The sequence below is a fragment of the Grampus griseus genome, assembly GCF_964374135.1.
Source record: "Grampus griseus genome assembly, chromosome: 4".
NCBI classification, from domain to species: Eukaryota; Metazoa; Chordata; class Mammalia; order Artiodactyla; family Delphinidae; genus Grampus; species Grampus griseus.
The window spans coordinates 78,749,905-78,769,182 of NC_138997.1; the positions used below are offsets into that span (position 1 = coordinate 78,749,905).

The 19,278-nt window shown below is 41.4% G+C and overlaps 1 protein-coding gene across 9 annotated transcripts in view; it reads right to left on the bottom strand.

The window, feature by feature from the left end:
* The window catches only part of LIMCH1 (LIM and calponin homology domains 1), a 344,058-nt gene that overhangs the window by 107,023 nt on the left and 217,757 nt on the right, over positions 1–19,278 (bottom strand). For all 9 annotated transcript variants that reach the window (XM_082653750.1, XM_082653745.1, XM_082653743.1 and 6 more), the window contains one exon: positions 309–415. In XM_082653750.1, the coding sequence (XP_082509876.1) occupies positions 309–415 (107 nt within the window). The remainder of the gene's footprint in view (positions 1–308; positions 416–19,278) is intronic.

Below are 19,278 nucleotides of genomic sequence, written 5' to 3' on the forward strand. Positions count from 1 at the left end.
GATTTGTGCATATTTCTCCCTTGCCTCTCCCTCTGTTAAGTTTCACTTAACATTTTCTTCCCTTTCTCTAAAATTCTAACTCTATGTACATGATTTTTGCATTTCAAAAAATTATGTTTGATCAGAATGAAAGCTATACACAAGGGAAGGCCAATGTGGTTTATTTTGAAAGCTAGGTTTTTACCTCCACATTTTAATTTTATTAGGCATGCCCAATTCTCTGCCTCTTAGACCTTACATCATCATCACAAAACTGCAAATCAAACCATAAATGGGTTTCCCTTGAACATAAATCATGCATTACTTACTTGACTGTTACTCTGTTGGACGTATCCTGTAGGTCACTCGGGTCAAAAAGTTGAGATTCTTTAAGGCCGAGCTCTTTACAACCTCTCAAGAATAATATGATATTGTCCTAGAAGGAAGAAAAGAAATCCAAGTCTATATTATTTTATATTATTTTATGAACCAGCCTTTCTTCTTTAATAGTCCAAATTACTGGAGGGATGTCAGTCATTAAGGCAGCGAGAGTCAGGTGTGAGTCATGGCCTGTTGGATAATAAAATCATACCTCTTTAGGAAATGCTGGAATAAATAGACACTTCAAACTTCTAAACCTGCAGCTATGCCAAATTCATTTTTTTCCCTTTACCTTTTCACATTTGTATAAAACTGTAAGTTAAATGCCATCGGAAAGTAGAAATTAGCAATTTGGGGGAAACAGTACTCAAAACCCATGAATTCCTTATTGCTTCAAAGTTTTGTCCATGTCTTATTGCCTAGAATCTGGTTCAAAATGGATATATATATATTTTTAAATAGGTTTTACTACCCAAGTGTCATCTTCAACAAGTTTTTCTTTTCAATTGATCTTCAAAAATATATCCTTATCTAAAAAAAGGGTACAAATGAACTTATCTACAAAACAGAAATACAGTTTGTAGAAAACAAACTTATAGTTACCAGGGGTAAGGGCGGGGGAGGGATAAATTGGGAGGTTGGGATTGACATATACACACTACTATATATAAAATAAAATATACAACTAATAAAGACCTACTGTATAGCACAGGGAACTCTACTCAATACTCTGTAATGGCCTATATGGGAAAAGAATCTAAAAAAGAATAGATATATGTATGTGTATAACTGATTCACTTTGCTGTACACCTGAAACTAATACAACATCGTAAATCAACTATATTCCAATAAAAAATTTTTAAAATACATCCTTTATCAATGGGTTTTGACCAGTAATACCTCTTTGTGGACTTATAAACTGAATTAAATGGGGTGGGGAAATCTAGACTTAATTGGAAAGGGAAAAATGAGGGGGCAAGGAAATCTTTTGAATATAATGTCAAAGACCCTCCTCATGGTGACAAATTTCTCTAGCAGGTACAAGTTTACTTTGACCTGGCAGAGTAGCAGACACAATCGACAGCTGAGGAGGGTTCTGGTCTTCATCTGTTGGGAGTCATTAAGAATAAATAAATGGCTCTGGAAGGAAGTGCAAATTGTGAGTCATACTTTTGGAACTCTAGGATGTTAGCAGCAGGTTCATCAGTTATAAGTCTCCAATTATCCTCTTCCTAAAAGACTTCTGATGAGCTAACTGGTCCCATCAGGTAGTTCAAACTACAGGAAAGGAAAGATGAAGGCTGGTTCCAGGATGCAGATCAATGTGAATCCATCTAAATGCTCTAAGAAAGATGCTACAAAAATCTGAAATAATGGTGGTGGTAAATAAATCATATATTCACCCAAGTGCAATTTAACAAAGCAAACAAAAATCATAGTATTTCCCAATGACCAGTGTGTAGGTAGGATTCTAAGATGGTCCCCAAGGATCTCACCCACTGACGGACACACCCTGTATAATCACCTCCCCTTGAGTGCCAGTGAAACCTGTGCATGAGATGGGATATCACTCTTTTGAGTTGATCAAAAGAAAGATGACCTGATTGCACCTGACCTAATCAGGGGAGCTTTTCAAAGAAGGTGAAGTCAGAGTTCCTGCTGACCATGAGTTCTATAGCTTCAAGGAGATGCCTTCTGTCAATAACAACATGAGCTTGGAAGAGGCTTGGAAGAAGCTCAGCTTGGACTTCAGCCCCTGCCAACACCCCAATTTCAGCGCTGTGAGCAAAGTCTTCAGTCACACCATGTCCATACTTCTGATTACAGAAACTAAGATAATCAGTGGGTGTTGACTGAACATGCTAAGTTTACAGTAATTTTTTATGCAGCAATAAAAAGATAATACATCCAGGTTCAAAATAACAAGAGCAATAGCAACAAATTGCTAATGTTTATTTAGCCCTTATTATATGCCAAGCATTCTTCCAAGAATTTTACATATATTAGTTCACTTAATCCCTGCACAACGTTATGAGGTAGGTACTATTATCATCCTCATTTTACAGATGAACAGTATGAGGCACAGAACAATTAAGCATCATTAAGGCCACACAATTAGCAAAGGATGGAGATGCAAAACAACGTGGCATATATGAGGAATTCAAGCATCAAATCTGAGGCCGGTATCAAAGGAAGATGAGGCTTTGGAGTCAGGGTCTGATCATGGGGTCCTTGAAGGCCATGGAAGGCAGGCTATGGAAGTCACAGAGGGGTGGTGATCTGAGAAGTAAATGCCCAGGTCTGCAGCAGAAGTAGATTGCTGGGGGTAGGCCTGGGTGGGAGGGAGAGGGTGTAAAGGAAGGACTTAAGAGGAACAAGACAGGAGACAGGGAGACCAATGAGGAGATGCTCAAATCTCACTTCCCCCCATGGAGGGTGGCCCACTCCAGAATGTTTTCTTTCCTGTGCCCCTGGATTTTTCAGTAGGTAAGAAGTACCATCAGTCACAATATCTGTGTCCTTCACAACACCTCTTGTAGACTGACCATGAGCTGGTAAGAGTCTGAAGTCATCCATACCCTTCACAGGCTCTCCTGCAATTACTTTGCATGTTTTAAAATTATCCAGTTCTCCTTGGAGTTTTTCTATTTTCCCTCCCATCTCCAGAGGTTTGTAGAGGTTCAGGTGAGTCTTTTCTAGGCATGCAACTCTCTTTCTGGTTGGCCTAGGAGCTTTGAGGGTTTCTTACCCAGAGGAAAGCAAAGGATGGGTCCTGGAATTTTCTAGGAATCATTTGGGACCCCATTAAAAGGACCAGACTTGTGACCCACCATGTGGTCCCATCAGAGGCACAAGACTGTGGCACGTCAGATTCTCAAGAAAGGCAAGAAGGTGCTCTTCCCACGTGCATTCCCGGATGCGCCCCGAGTGCCATGCTATCTTCAGCACACAAACTGCAAACACAGAAGCATTGCGTCGCCAGCTTGAACATTTTGGGCTGGAAGATTTAAATAACGGCAGGTCTCCTTCCAGCTCCGTGCTGCAATCTAATGATGCTGGAAGGGAGCCAGACCCCAGACAGGAGAAAAGCGCCCCCCCACCCCCACCCCCGCCACCAGCCAAGAGCTAACAGGGGCAGCGACCACAGCTGGTGGGGAAGCTGTGCCTTTAATTACCTAAAATGCATCCTGCAAATTCCCATCTGCCTTACTCTTCACACTGAGTTTTTCCCACATTTACAACTCCAAGCAAAACTAACATCTTAGTGTCTTAGCTTCAGAAGCCAAGCAACACAACTGGTTCTAAAACCTGGCAAAGAAGAAGTGAAGACACTGATTTACCACAATGACTATTCAATTTAGCTCTTACTAGGGTAGTATTGCAAACTCATTAAGACTTAGGCTTCGAAAGAAGTTTTTAAAGGACTCTTCAAAAAGTCAATGTCATGCGAAAACAAAAATTAGAGGCTAAAGAGACATGGTGACATAATGTAATGTATGACCCTTGATTGGATCCTAGATCCAAAAAAGGAAAAGTAAATAAGGCTATGAAAGTCCAGTTTAAATGTGGACTGTTGTTGGATAATATTATTGGATGAATGTTAATTTTCTTAGGCATGATGATGATGATGGTATTGTGGTTATATGAGAGAATGCCTTTATTTTTAGGCAAATATATGAATTATTTAGGGATAAGTTATCATGTCTATAACACAATTGCCAACGGTTCAAGAAAAAAATGTGTGTGTGTGTGTGTGTGTGTGTGCATGCACAGGAGACAGACAGAGAGAATGACATCTGCTTGTTATGGAGAAAGAAATAAAGCAAATATGGCAAAATATTAACAATTGGTGAATCTATATCTCAAAGGCTGGCAGTTTTTTCCTGTGAAGTACCAGATAGTAAACATGGCTTTGTGGGCCTGTGGTAGTCTCTGTCAAAATGACTTAACTCTTTCATTGTAGCCAGACAAATACACAAATGAATGGAAGTCGTCAGCATCCCTATACACTTCATTTACACAAGCACGCATCGGGCTGGATTTGGCCCACAGGCTGTAGTCCACTGGCCCTGTTCTAGGTGAAAAGTTTTCGGGTATTCATTATGCCATCTGTACATTTAAAAACTTTCCAGAAAAAGTTTGGAGAAAAGGTTTTTAAATTTGTAAACGTGTATTCAATTCCATAGGATTGTGAGTTCCCTCGCAAAACCAGTTTCATAAAATTCAAGGAAAAAATAATGGTCACCTCAGAGACAACTCCTGCAAAGTTCCTAAGGTAAATGCTCAAGTGCTACTGATGGAAAGTTACTATTTCTGGCTAATGGGAAAGTGCTGTAACATGAGCCTCAATTCAACACAGATGGGGAACATAAAGTTCCTAAAAGAGTTCATTTCGCGCTCGACTAATAGTAATATATGGATTTATACCCCTGTTTACCTAACTACTATGCATTCTCTCCTCCTTGTTCTTGGCCCAGTGGTTTCCCATTTCATTAATTTGTGGGCCACCCCTGTTTATGAGAACATCCCCTGGGGGCCCAGGGTTGAGGCCTGAGCTTTCCCCACCCCCACCCCCCGGGCCTCTTCTCTGAAGAAGTCCTGGTACTTCTCTGCCCTTCTCGCTCCAAAGGCAAGATGAAGGAAGGCCCAGGATGGTCTCTACCCCCAGAGTTTTACCGGCATATAGTAGGTACTCAGTAAATATTTAAAACAAATTAAGCACTATATTCTAGATACTTAGAAGAATGAAAAAAAAAAACCCCACAAAATTCTAGTAGATGAAATAATAAGGACTTAGAAGCATCTTATCTTCAGGATTAATTTTCATGATCCATCTAATAGCTGGATTTATTCAAGATACACATAAACAGAGGTTTGTTTAAGAAAGATTGGAATGGAATTGGAGCAGAACAAATGTATCACGGAATACATAACATAACATAACAGCTTTGGAGTCAGGAGGACTCCAGTTAGAATCCCAGCCTCATCCTTGTACTAGTTATGCGGCCTTGGGCATGGTTCCTAACCTTCTTGATCCTTGAATTTCTAATCTGTGAGGTGGGGGTTGACATCAACCTTCTAGGGATGTCAGAATTACAGACACTATATATAAAGAACACAGCCCAGTGTCTGGGAACTTCCAGGTACTCATTCTATGTAAGTTATGTATTATCATGGCATTATTGTCAACTCAGGTCAAGAAGGGACCATAAAAGGTGAGATGAAGAACAGTTTATCCATCTACAAAAAACTAGACATGGTGTGTATTTATAGCCCTTGCCAGTTACATGGGAGATTTGTTTTTTAAAGGGTAGTTGCAATTATTGTTGTTTAGGTACTGTTATAAATTGCCAACTTGACACTTTTATACAGGCAGCCTCAAACTTAGGTGCAAGCTATGTACCAAAAGCCCACTTGTAAGATGGCGGCTTGTAGGTCATCATTTGTAATTATCTCACAGAAATAGTCTTTGTATGGTGGTTCCCAGTTCAAGTCAGAAAGGCCGACTTAGTCCAAAATGTACCTGAAGGGGAGTCCTAATTACACTATGGAAACTAATGGCTTTGCAGAACAACATTTCAGTAGGAAAGCGTATTCAGAAATGCCTGCCGGACATATATACAATGGACTATTACTCAGCCAGAAAAAGACACTAAACTGAGTTATCTGTCGTGAGGTGGATGGACCTAGAGTCTGCCATACAGAGTGAAGTAAGTCAGAAAGAGAAAAACAAATACCGTATGCTAACATATATATATGGAATCTAAAAAAAAGAAAAAAATCGTTCTGAAGAACCTAGGGGCAGGACAGGAATAAAGACGCAGATGTAGAGAATGGACTTGAGGACACGGGGAGGAGGAAGGGTAGGCTGGGACGAAGTGAGAGAGTGGCATGGATATATATACACTACCAAATGTAAAATCGAGAGCTGGTGGGAAGCAGCCGCATAGCACAGGGAGATCAGCGCGGTGCTTTGTGACCACCTAGAGGGGTGGGATAGGGAGGGTGGGAGGAAGACGCAAGAGGGAGGGGATGTGGGGATATATGTATATGGATAGCTGATTCACTTTGTTATAAAGCAGAAACTAACACACCATTGTAAAGCAATTATACTCCAATAACGATGTTAATTTAAAACAAAAGAAATGCCCAACCATGCTCTAGGCTGTAGTTGGGTGGAGGATTCCAGAGGCCATAGAAAAGGCTTCCTTAGCCCAAGGCAGCACCTCAGGAGGGAAAGGCAGGAGTGAGAGAGGAGAAAGGTGGGCCAGCAATTCATTCCAGTGCAGCCCCCTGAGACACATCACTGTCTCATCTAGGTTCTCCCTCCTGTCTTCAGAAGGCGAGCAAGGACCTGCTGGCTACCTTTCCCTTTCTCTGCTGTCATTTCCCACTGGCAAGGGGTTTCTCCCTTTCCTTGATCCACTGTGGAACAGCGTGCAGCTTTCTGGCTCTGAGGAAGGCACCAGCACTTAGTGGTTCTCTAGGGAAACCAGACAGGTAGTGGGCGGCGGGAGGGGGTGGGGGGCTCTACCCAATCTCCTTAGCTTTATTTCCTTTACAGCCAACAGGGAAAGGGCAACACGATGATGGATTTGGAGTTCACAGAAAATGAACGTAACGCTCATTTGGGTTTCAAATGAACCCAGACGCCTATATAGCCAGGTATTTAAAATGCAATATATATATATAAAGCAACATATAATTTTCAGTTTCTATAAATGAAAAGACCAGGTGGAGGTAGCAAAATGTAAACTGAGATTACATCTGGTGAATTTATTATTTTAAGACATTTTCTATAATAAATACTTGCTTCAAAAATCTTAAGGATTAGGATATCTCAGAAAGATTTGCAAGCATATCAGAGAAGATCCAGACTTTTTGGAAAATCGATAACTAACACCAATGTTATATTTCTGTTCTATATATAAGGCTTAAAAAAAAAGAAAAAAAACATGATTTTTGTTAGGTTTTCTGCATTTGAAGCGAACAAACTCCCTTTAACAGAAGTGCAATTATGAACCTCAGAACTTAAGGAATACATTACCAAAATATCTCTAGGAAATTACCCTACAATTAATAGAATTTGGGGATTTCCTGTACCTGCCATGTGTTCATGGTTGCTCTCCTAACCTGTACGGGTTCCAGCCTGGCTCCATTAATTGGCCAATGTCCAGCCACAATCACCACTCGCTAGACTTTCAATGCATTTGAGTTTGTCAGGAGCACTTAATGAGGATACCAGGCCTTCCACTGAGAGGCGAGACCTGCTCGTTCTGCCTGGGGGAATTCTGGGGAAGCCTGACCCAGAAGGTGGCAGCTGGGTGGCTGCTTGAAGGCGAAGAAACCACTTTATGGATAGGAAATGAGTAGAAGCACAGCGGATGCCAGGGAGAGAATGTAAGGTTGGAGAGGGGAAGAAAGTTCTAAGAGGTAAGCTTGAGAGAGTTGTGAGAGGTTTGTGAAGGATTTGGACTGTTCTCTAGACAGTGGGGAATCAAAGCCAGTTGATGAGGATAGAAAGAATCCTGGGAGCCGACCTTTATTTTAGGAGAATATGTCAGGTGGCAGCAGGGGAGATCCACTGGGTGGAGGAGAGGGTCCGTTTAAGAGAGAATTACAAGAGCTCAGGGAGAGATGTGGAAAGCCTGAACTGATCCAGAAGCAGTAAGGGCAGTAAAGGGGGAGGATGAAAGCACCCCTTGTTGGCTTGGCGGTTGAGTGGATTTAGGAGCAGAGGCGAGGAGAAGGAAGGGGGTTTGGTTGATGATAAGGTTTTCAGTCGTTGGGACCATCTTAAAGAATAGAGGAAGGGGCGATCTGTGAGAAACAGAAATAATAAATTAAGCTTGGAACATTCCATCTTCCAATAGCCAGAGCTCACTGGGAGCTTATATTTGGGTCGGCTAGCTAGTGGCTGAATGACCTTGGGCAAGTTGCTTACATGGTCTCTGCCTCAGCTTTCTCTTCGAAAGCCTAAGTTCTTACAAAGGCCTACAAGGCCCTACAGGAGTCGCTGTGCACTACCTCTCGGACCCCACCACCCCTCGCCCCCTGCGGCCAGGCACAGCTCCTTCCTTGCTGGTCCTCAACCAAACCACGTAGATCCCTGCCAGGGCTTCTGCACTGCTCTTTTTCTTACCTAGAGATGACCTAGAATGATCTCTTGTATATAGTTAGTAAACATTTAAGAAATACGCATGGAATGAATGAATGAATGACCATAAAAACGGGGATACTCACAATGTCATAGGGCTGTCCTGGAGCTAATAAATAAGAAAATATATGTCAAGCGCTTAGAATAGAACAGTGTTTGGCACAATAAATGTTTTCCATTGTGGTACTTATTTCTATTATTAGGATAAAACTGTTAAGTCATCAATGAATGGATTTTCGGATTAGAAGCACATTATCGACTTCGGGGACAACTTCAGTGCAATTATAGGGCGAAAACCTATAATTTCAGGAAGTTAAGAAATCAGTGTAGAATAAAAACAATAGAGAAAACACAAAGACACTTTTGGGAAGTTTAGCAGAGAAGAGATTATGAGAAAAGGTATGGTGAGTCCAAGGAAGGTTGGCTGCTTGTTTCTTTTAGGAAAGCTGCAGGTAAGGAGAAACACAGCTCCCTGCTTGTCCTAGAGCTTCCTCGCCAGCCCAGACCACTGACATTATCACCCTCATGAGGAATCCTCACCACGTGTGAGGCTTGAGCCATCAGTTTTCACCATAATCACCTTCTATCCTGCTCACTACTTCTGTCACAGTCATGGAGGACACCGGCACCAGGCTTACCACCGACTACAGTCATCATTCTAGGTGCCTTTACATTCTACACAGCAACCTGTTCGACGGCCTGGCTTTACAGTTCTTTGACGTCCTCAATTCCAATAGTTTTGACTCGTACACTCCATTTCACGATCATAATCGTCACCCACACCTGCCCTGCGGAATCACCATTTCCAACATCCTACTCCTTGGTCTGAGTCCCTCTCCTCCCAGGTTTCTCCTCCCTTCTCTCCCACACACCTGCTCTTTCATCTCCAGACTCTGCCTTTTCCTCTCAGTCCATTTCCCTCTCCTCTCATTGCCTTCTTTCTTTCCTGATTCGGTACAGACCAGTCTATTCAACTGCTCCAATGCCTGCACCTTCAACAGCCCCAGTTCTCCGCCTTTCCATTAGGGAACACTGACCAGGAAAAGGAAACAGCAGAGGTGGAACAGTTAGCCTTGGACATGAGCCTTGGCGGCTAAGCACCACCACATGTCTCTACTTGAGATGGGATCAGTCACGCCCACTCCTCATGTTTCTCCATGGAGGAACAACACTCCTGGCCCCTCACTCTTCCTCCCCTAGGTTGGTTTGGGAGAAGGAATGGGGCATGCTCAGCTCAACCAGTTTGGGATTTCCTCTCTGTGGAAACATGCGTCCCGTCTGTCTCTGCCGTGTAGGAAGGGGCCTTTCTCTGGGGTGGGAGAGGCCTGTGGTTGTCCCGCTGTGCTAGGAATGGGTGGATGAATTTGTTTAATTCAGGAGCAAGGATTAGCAAACCCACTTGGCTGCAGCTCTAAACCCACACTCTCTGGTTTGTCTCATGAGAAGTAAAGCTGACGTTTTGACCTCTGATTCCTGTGTTTAAGTCTCAGCTGGGGGCGGGGGCGGGTGGGGAGAGAGGAGTGCTATTTACTGGTCGCCCTAATCCCTAATGCTCTGCTTCTAGTGCTACTGGAAATGACGGTGCTTTATTGGGTCTGGAGCTGCTAGGCATTTACAAGCTCCCACCTCACTGGGCCCCTTGGATCCACTTGGTCATCCTTCTGGCGTCCCCGGCCAGCCCTTCTCCCCATCCTTACAGAGGGTTTTACTCCTCTGCTTTTTAAAATCTCTCTGTGGGATCTTCCCGGACCGGGACACAAACCCGTGTCCCCTGCATTGGCAGGCGGACTCTCAACCGCTGCGCCACCAGGGAAGCCCCCTCCTCTGCTTTTAAAAATCTCTCTGCCATGTCCTCACCTTCTTCATCAACAGACAGATGTCATTAACCCCCAAGAGTTTTATATCCCTTCACGTCAACCATCCCACATTCTGTATCTAAACACTTTTTTAAAAAGAATATAAAGCTGTATATTTCAAAGCATCTGCAGCCAATCTGTTAACATGTTTTCGTCAGTGGGGGTCTGTGTCAGAGGGCAGAGCAAACAGCCAGCAATTAGGCTCTATTATCTTTAGTTTAATTTTTCTATTTATTCAAGCATATTAATTGAATACTTATGGTATGAAAGGCAATGTGCTAAGTGTTTTGGGCAGGAAGGTGTGATGATAAGAGCTGGCACTCTTATTTGCAAGTGAGAGAGGCCCAGATGGACCTAGGCTCATAATGGATTACAGAGCCCAGTGCATCACCGCCACAAGGGGGTAGAGGGGCAGCTGACCCCTTGAAACAACTACAAACCAGGGCTTTTGTGTATTTGGAACCTGGAATTGCTTCATCTCCTATCCACTCTCTCTGCATGTTGGCTTACTTGCTTTCACTGCACCCAGGTTTCCTCCACATGGATCCCCTAGTTTCCAATCTCATACATGAAGGTTGTCAGCCCCCGAGAGGACTAACTCTCTTTTTCACTTGCAGTTTGAAGACATCCCAGGTAAAGGTAAAGACCCTTATTGGCCTGCCTAGGGTCAGGTCCCCTCCCACAGTGACTAATGGGATGGGGTGAACAAGACCATGAATCATTTTAATCAACAGTGGGGAGGAATAGGGGCTGGAACCGTTTCCAAAAGAAGGAGAATGTGATTCCCTAGGAAGGGGGCCCAGGGCAGATAAAACTAGCAACACTGGCTACCTTCACAAAACTGGACCAGATCTGGATTTTCCTCTCAAAGTCTTTACAGAGTAGAATACAGAATTACCACTGCCATCTTTCACATTCTAAATATAACTGATCAAATTTAGTTTTCCTGGGCTTCCCTGGTGGCGCAGTGGTTGAGAGTCTGCCTGCCGATGCAGGGGACACGGGTTCGTGCCCCGGTCCGGGAAGATCCCACATGTCGCGGAGCGGCTGGGCCCGTGAGCCATGGCCGCCGAGCCTGCACGTCCAGAGCCTGTGCTCCGCAACGGGAGAGGCCACAACAGTGAGAGGCCCGCGTAGGGCAAAAAAAAAAAAAAATTTAGTTTTCCTTTAAAGATGTTCTTTTGAAAGGATCTCTGCACTAAGCTGCAACGCTGCCTCAGTTTCCCAAAGGTAACAGGCTTGATGCCAAAGAGGACCAACCACAGAATGAAGCAAGCCCAAATTACCTAACTCTGTCAGAAGAGCCTTTCCAAGCACAGTTACTCGTCAATACAGCGGTTGAAGCCTAGCTCTTCTTGCCTCAGAACATTTACAGAAACAGAGAGCCAGACCCAAAAGTTCCAGCACCTTGATTTTATCTCTCTCTCTCTGGATTCCACACTCATGATTGTCTACAAGGCAGCTGCTTCTCTTTTCAAGGACTTGACATTCAAGCCTACTTGAGGGTCAATGCCACAGTGCTCTATCAGAACTCAGAGGCCAGCCTATTCAGAGAAACTGTCTAGATTCCAAAACATGACCAAACTATCCCCCCACCCAAAATAACATTATTACGTTATATTGCCAGATTGTTTGTCAGCATAATTTACAAGTTGTATTTAGGAACTGAATGAAAAATAGCTTTCAGTTATGTTAAAATAAAACTGCTTAAGTCATCTATCATACCTCATTAAATAATACTCGTATATTTGACAGGTAATATAACTTCTGCGTTTCTCACAGCAGTGATAGACAAACTGTGATCTGTGGACTGCTGTGGGTTTGGTACTAGTTCATGAAGGGTAAATGCAGAATTGGAAAAGAGTCTTTAGAAACTTTTTTAAAAATTTTATTTATTTTATTTATTTATTTTTGGCTGCCTTGTTTCCTTGTTGCTGTGTGCGGTGAGCGGGGCTACTCTTTGTTGCGGTGTGTGGGCTTCTCATTGCGGTGGCTTCTCTTGTTGTGGAGCACGGGCTTCAGTAGTTGTGGCACACAGGCTCAGTAGTTGTGGCTCGTGGGCCCTAGAGCACAGGCTCAGTAGCTGTGGCACACGGGCTTAGTTGCTCCACGGCATATGGGACCTTCCCGGACCAGGGCTTGAACCCATGTCCCCTACACTGGCAGGCAGATTCTTAACCACTGCGCCACCAGGGAAGCCCTAGAAACTTTTATAACAACTTGGCATTCTAACCACATCCAAGGGTGTGATCACCGGACACATCTCACTGAACAGGGTACACATCATTTTGGATGTTGTCCTAGCTGCATATTGTGTGCACTGTGTAGTTAGTTAATGGCACTAGGATCAGCCCAAACTGGATCAGAAATTAAACAAACAAACAACAACAAAATGCAAATTTAAACCATAATGAAACATCACTTTACACCAAGCAGAATGGCTATTAAAAAAAAACCCCACAGAAAATAACAAGTGTTGGCAAGGATGTGGAGAAACTGGGACCCTTGTGCATTGTTGGTGGGAATGTAAAATAGTGTAGCTTCTGTGGAAAACAGTTTGGCTGCCGCTCAAAAAGCTAAACACAGAATTACAATACGAACGAGCAATTCCACTTCTAGGTAAATACTCGAAAGAACTGAAAGCAGGGACTCAAGCAGATACTTGTACATCAATGTTCATCTCACAGTAGCCAAAAGGTAGAAACAAACCAAACCATCTGTTCATAAACAAATGAATGGATAAACAAAATGTGGAATACACGTATAATGGAACATTATCCAGCCTTAAAAAGGAAGGAAATTCTGACATACGGCGCAACATGGATGAGTCCCAAAGGCATTATGCTAAGTGAAATAAGCCAGACATCAAAAAACAAATACTATATGATTCCACTTATATGAGGTCCCTAGAATAGGAAAATTCAAAGAGACAGAAAGTATAATGGAGGTTACTAGGGGCTGGGTGTTCTGGGGAGTGGAGAGCTGTTGTTTGACAAGGACAGAATTACAGTTTGGGATGATGAAAAAGTTCTGAAAATGGTTAGTGGTGATGTTTGCAAAAGAAGTGTTATTACACTTAATGCCACTGGATTGTACACTTATAAATGGTTAAAATGATCAATCTTATGTATATTTTACCATAATAAAAAATGCAACCGCCTCCCCCAACAGCAATAAACCTTGTTCTTTATCACAATAGTATGAGAATCCTTTCCCTAGAGTGTATGCCCTAGGGGGTTCTGGATCAAATAAAACTTGGAAAATGCTACATAAATAGCCCCACGTGGAGTTCATAAAGCTTAGACTAACAGTTCTGAGAAATTCCTTACTAAGAAACTCATAATTTTAACTCAGCATTTCCTAAACACATGGACTTCAGAACCTTTTTGTTACTGTACAACTAATATCTCACAAAACATAGTTTAAGAAACGCTGAGCCAGAAATACTGAAGCATGGTTTATACTTTCACATCACACACAAGTAAGAGTGAAACAGTCATCACACTTAGGTTGTAGCCCACAGTCTAAAACTGTCAACCTGTGGTTAGACCCTCCCGTTAATTCCTGCGCTGGCAATGCCAACCCCCAAGGCATGCCAGGTTAGCAGGAGTCAAAAAACCAGGGTCTGCTTCATCCCTGCGTCCTTTAAAGCTTCACAGTAAGGATACATTTCACATTTGTCTTTATAGGACTGCAAGTTAAGACAACGATTTACTAGTTAGAGGTGACCCCAGGAACAAAGTACTTCATAGTCTAGGTCAGACATGTGGATGACATTAGAAAAAGAAACAGGCTTTTAGAGTGCAAATGAGTGTGCAAAAGCCAGAGCCATATTGATAGATCCAAATACCATTCCCCCTATCATATTTAAAGGTCACAACCTCTCTGCTGAGAAGGCGAAAAAGTCAGCGAGACAGGAAATACCAAAAGGTAAAAAACCAAAAGCAACTCTTGCACTCATCAAAATATACCATAGCCTGAAGGAGTTTTAGTATTTTTAATTTTCTGGCTGGAGAAAAGTTCACTTAAAGCGTTCTGCTGATATTACAACATATGTGAAAAGGAAGAAGAGGTATGCAGAGTAGGAATTTGAAGAAAAAAAGAAAAATCTGGTGAAAACATCACTGCCACTCCTTTTATTCTTTTAAGTATATTGGGTTCTTAACCCAAGTTGGGGCCGCCTTTACTCTTCCAGTTTTTTTTTCTCTGTAATTCAAAAAAGGTGTGGAGAAAAGATTGTCTTCAAATAACTCTAGATTCTCGACTTTGTAATCATGCACAAGTGGAAACCACATTTCATCTTCAAGGAACATTTTAAAAAAAGGATATTCAAAATAATAAATTTTCCATGGATACTGGTTTCTTCTTTCCAAGTTAGTGTTTGGCCTAATTTATACAATAAATCTAATGGGCAAGTTATCTCTCGCAAATAGCACCTAGCACATTCTTGGCATCTGAAAAGAGTTAGTTAACATGTTGCATATGCTCTTTATGTTCACAAAACAAGATATGTGAGAAAAAATATCACCGGGTGGGAGGGTGAGCATAGAAATGTGGAGGCCACCAATCATCTGCAAAGGACTGTCTCCTACACACTCAGGGTTTTGAAAGTGTAACCATGGGGCTGGAACCAAAGGACAAAAAGTACCGAGGCCCTCTAAGGTGTCTGGGACTTTGCAATTTATAACATATTTAATTTGAGCAACCTAGCTCTAAGTATGTCTACCTTAACAGGTGTGGGGAAAGATGATGTTTAAAATCAGTTCAGTTTTTTTAAGGGGTGCAGAGTTTCAGTTTGGGATATCAAAGTTCTGGAGACGAATGGTGGTGATGATTGCACAATAATGTGAATGTATTTAATGCTACCGAACTGTACGCTTAAAAATGGTTAAGGTGGTAGATTTTGTGTTATATATATTTTACCAGAAGAAAAAAAGATAAGTTTAGTAGTTTCCCAAGGTTACAGAGTGTGTCCATGACAAAGCTAAGAGGTATGGCAGTCTGACTCAAAGACCATTGTCTTTCCTTATATCTCTCAAAAATAATGATATATCAATAGATGAGGTGGTAATTATAAATTAGTTATAAATATCATCATCCCCATTCTCATTCTCATTCTCATTTTCACTTTTACCATTGGCTGGATGACTGCTTATTTTGTGCCAAACACTATTCTAAGCAACTTATATGTATTTATATGCTTAGTCCTCACAACAACCCTGCAAGGTAGATACAATTATTATTCCTATCTTCCAGATGAGAAAGTGAAGTACAGAGAGGTAATATAGCACCCTCAAGGGCACACAGCTAATCAAATCCAGGCAGTCTGATCCCAGATTCCCTGTTCTTTACCACTTATTGCATTGCCTCCTGGTATGTAAATTTATGTACACAGCATATGAAGACATAAACCTCATTAGTCTCAAGATGATTCACAAACCAAAAACGTCAATAGGTTATAAATAACGTTTAGACAAAATTCTAGTGCACAAGATGGGAACTAGTCCAGTTCACACCTAGTTTCTGAAGACATCTATTTTAAAGATAGCTTAGATACTATCATCCATTAAATCCTCCCCGTGACTCTGGGCCATGTTCCCTCGGCACTGCCTGAACCATGATGGTGGTAACATGCACACTCCTCTCTGTATCATGCTTAGAGTCTACGACTGACTTCCCCACTATGGAGGCCATGAGTTCTCAGGCCTGAATTAATTCCCCATGTATGTAACCCACTATTTTAGGATTAGCACCATGACTAGTACTCTGCATGTCTTCAGTAAATTTTTCTTAATTCACTTGAAATAGTTTAAATATTGTTACTATCTGTTTTTTAAGGGCCAGCTCTGTAACCATCAGGTTCTGGAGTCTTTATCAATGGTAACTCTTTAATTATCTTTTTAGTCCCTTCATGGTAATCCAGTATCTTCAGGGTTTCCGCTGTTCCTGGGGTCAATTTTGATCATTTGCATCTTGCTAAGAAATCTTCCTTTTCCACTGGTTTTCACACCTCTTACTAAAGGGTTATTTATACACATCTTAACATGATTCTAATTTTTCTTGTATCTATTGTTTTGTCATTTATTTTTATTTGTTTTGTATTCTTTTGCTACCATGTTTTTTCCTTAATTGGGCTTCCAAGGGGTTTACCTATTTTATTGGTTTTTCTAAAGAACCAGCTTTTGGATTTATTTATCCATTATTCTATCCCTTTAATTTCAGCTTTCATCTATTAATCCCCTCTTACTAATTTTTTAGGGGTTTTTGTTCCACTTTATTTTGTAAGTAGTAAGTTGAACTATTGATGTTTTTCCTTTATTCTTTACTAAAGAATAAAACATTTCCTCTGAGTACAGCTTTTACTATCCTTAGAAGTTTTGATAAAGAAATGTTCTTTTTGCTTTCATTTCTTTTCCAGTAACTTTAACTTCCTCACTGATTTCCTTCTGATCCCAGAGTTATCAGTGAGTGTGTTTTATAATTTGCAAGTGGACAAGGTTTTTTAAATTGCCTTCTTGCTTTCTCTTTCTATTCTCATTATACCATAATCAGGGAGTATGCCCTTATAAATCTCTCTCCTCTCTTTGAGTTTTTGAAGGCTTTCTTTGTGGTCAAGTATGTGATTCAGGGGAAGGAGACGGCATTAAATGATTCAGGGACATATACCTGTCTATTTATATCTATTTGACTATGGTCTTTGAAAACTGACATGAAATTTGTTCACTTAACAATTGTTCTACAGGACACCTAGTACGATTATGATGAGAAAAAGTATGAGATTTGGAATTTAAAACTCCTGTCTCCTCCCTTCATAGGCCTGGGTCTCAGTTACCTGATCTATAAAATGCAAATCACACTTAACCTGCTTTACTATGTTACCAGTGAAAAAATTAAATAAGCCTGATGTGCTCTTCCTTCCTACACAACGTCTTCCTAAAAATCCCAGTTAGTTATCAAATACTGCCCTTAAGAAGTGGCTCTCTGTAGCCCTGCTAGGCAACAGAAAAGCCTCCAAGTGGGGTCATGCCCCTCGGACCACACAGTGTAAAGAAATGGACACACAGGGAGTTCCCTGGAGGTCCAGTGGGTAGGACTCGGCGCTTTCACCGCCATGGCCCGGGCTCAATCCCTGGTCGGGGAACTAGTATCCCGCAGGCCGCGAGGCACGGCCAAAAAAAAAAAAAAGAAATGGACACACTGCTGCATGTACATTACACAGGGCCTTGTATGTTGCACGGAGCGGATCCTAGAGAAAGGCAGCCATCCCCGCCTGTGTCTTTTGAAGCAGTTAAGTGTTTTAAATCCCTTAAAACACTGTGAGCATGTGCGATGGGGGGAGGAGAAGAAGGACTTAAAGCAATTTTGCTGTTCTGCTCAGCACTGTAGAGAAGTTTTTTGAAACTAAAGACTGATTGAGAAGGACATCAAAAGAGTTTGATTTGTTTGATGTTTGGACATATATACATGATGCAGATAACTGCTGGATTAATGATGACCGTCTGTACGCCAGATGGACCGTGTGACTGTGTCGAGACATCTGACTCAGCGCCATTTGAAAAGCAGATTAAGGTTAAACCATCCTAACACAAAGGATTCTCCCACCCCATGTTTCAGGGCACAACGTTCTATGGTTACTTTAAAAAATTCAGCAAATTACAATTAACTTTTAAGACATCTCCTGCCTGTGTCAATGCCGCTGTGTAAGAATCAGAAGTGAGATTGTTTATGCCTGTCACTTTCTGTGACTGGGCAAGACTCTTCCAGGACAGGCAGCAGGATGTGGTGAACTGCCCTGACACTGAGAGGTCCATCGTTGGCTATAACACAGCAGCTGCCTGTAGACTTCCACAATCATTTTAGGTTGGATATTTCTAAAAGCAGCTTTAAATCTGAGTTGCTGGACAAGCAAAAAGGAGAAAAAAAAAAAAAAGAGCAAAATCCCATCCTCCCAGAGCATTCTTTTAAGGGCTTTGTCCCACTAAAAAATTGTTTATTTTTCTTTTGTGAGCTTTTATTTATAAGAAATACAAATGGCCAATATGTGGGAGAAATTTTAACCTACTAAAAAGTGTTAATGCCAGTTAGAACAGTTTTACCATTGGATTGGCCAAGAGGAATACAAACAATAAGGTCCGGTGTTGGGTAAGGTATGAAGAAGTTGACAGTCTTAAATCCAACTAGCAAGAGTGTGAATTGGTTCTCCACTACCTTTCAGAGGGACGATTTAGAAATAAGAGCCAAAAGCCTTAGGATTTTGGATTTCTTGGATTCAGCAATTCACCTTTCAAGAATATGTTCTAAAGACGTAAACAGGAATCACTCACAAAGATTTCTGTAAAAGAAAGCCCACTGGAACATTGAAATGAAAAACTGGAAACAACATAAATGTTCAACAACAGGGGGCTGCTTAAATAGAACTGTGGTATGTACTCATGTTGGAAACTATTGTGGTATATGCCTATGTTAATCATGTAGATGATTTGAAGAATCTAGGCAGTATAATCCTGAAATCCAAATGATACAGATTTTTAAAAGATGACTATAAAAAAATGATTTTCAGTGGAACTACTCAGAATAAGCATTGTTAGCATTAGGATGTATAATTTTAAATCAGTTTTCCTATGTAGATACATAATTTTCCCTCCCTTCTAAAATTCTTCTGAGTGTTTTGAGTAGATGCTTTATACACATGGTTAAAAAATACACAAAAGAGTATACTGTGAAGTTTCCTTCTTATTTCTGTCCTCCAGCCACCCAGATTCCCACTCCCAAGACAACTAATATTTCCAGTTTCTTATATGTTTTTCCAGAAGTATTTTGTGTGTATACAAATCTATGTACATATATTCTACATCCTCTCCTACCTTTTTTTAACACAAAGTATGTAAACCTTGCTTTTTTATT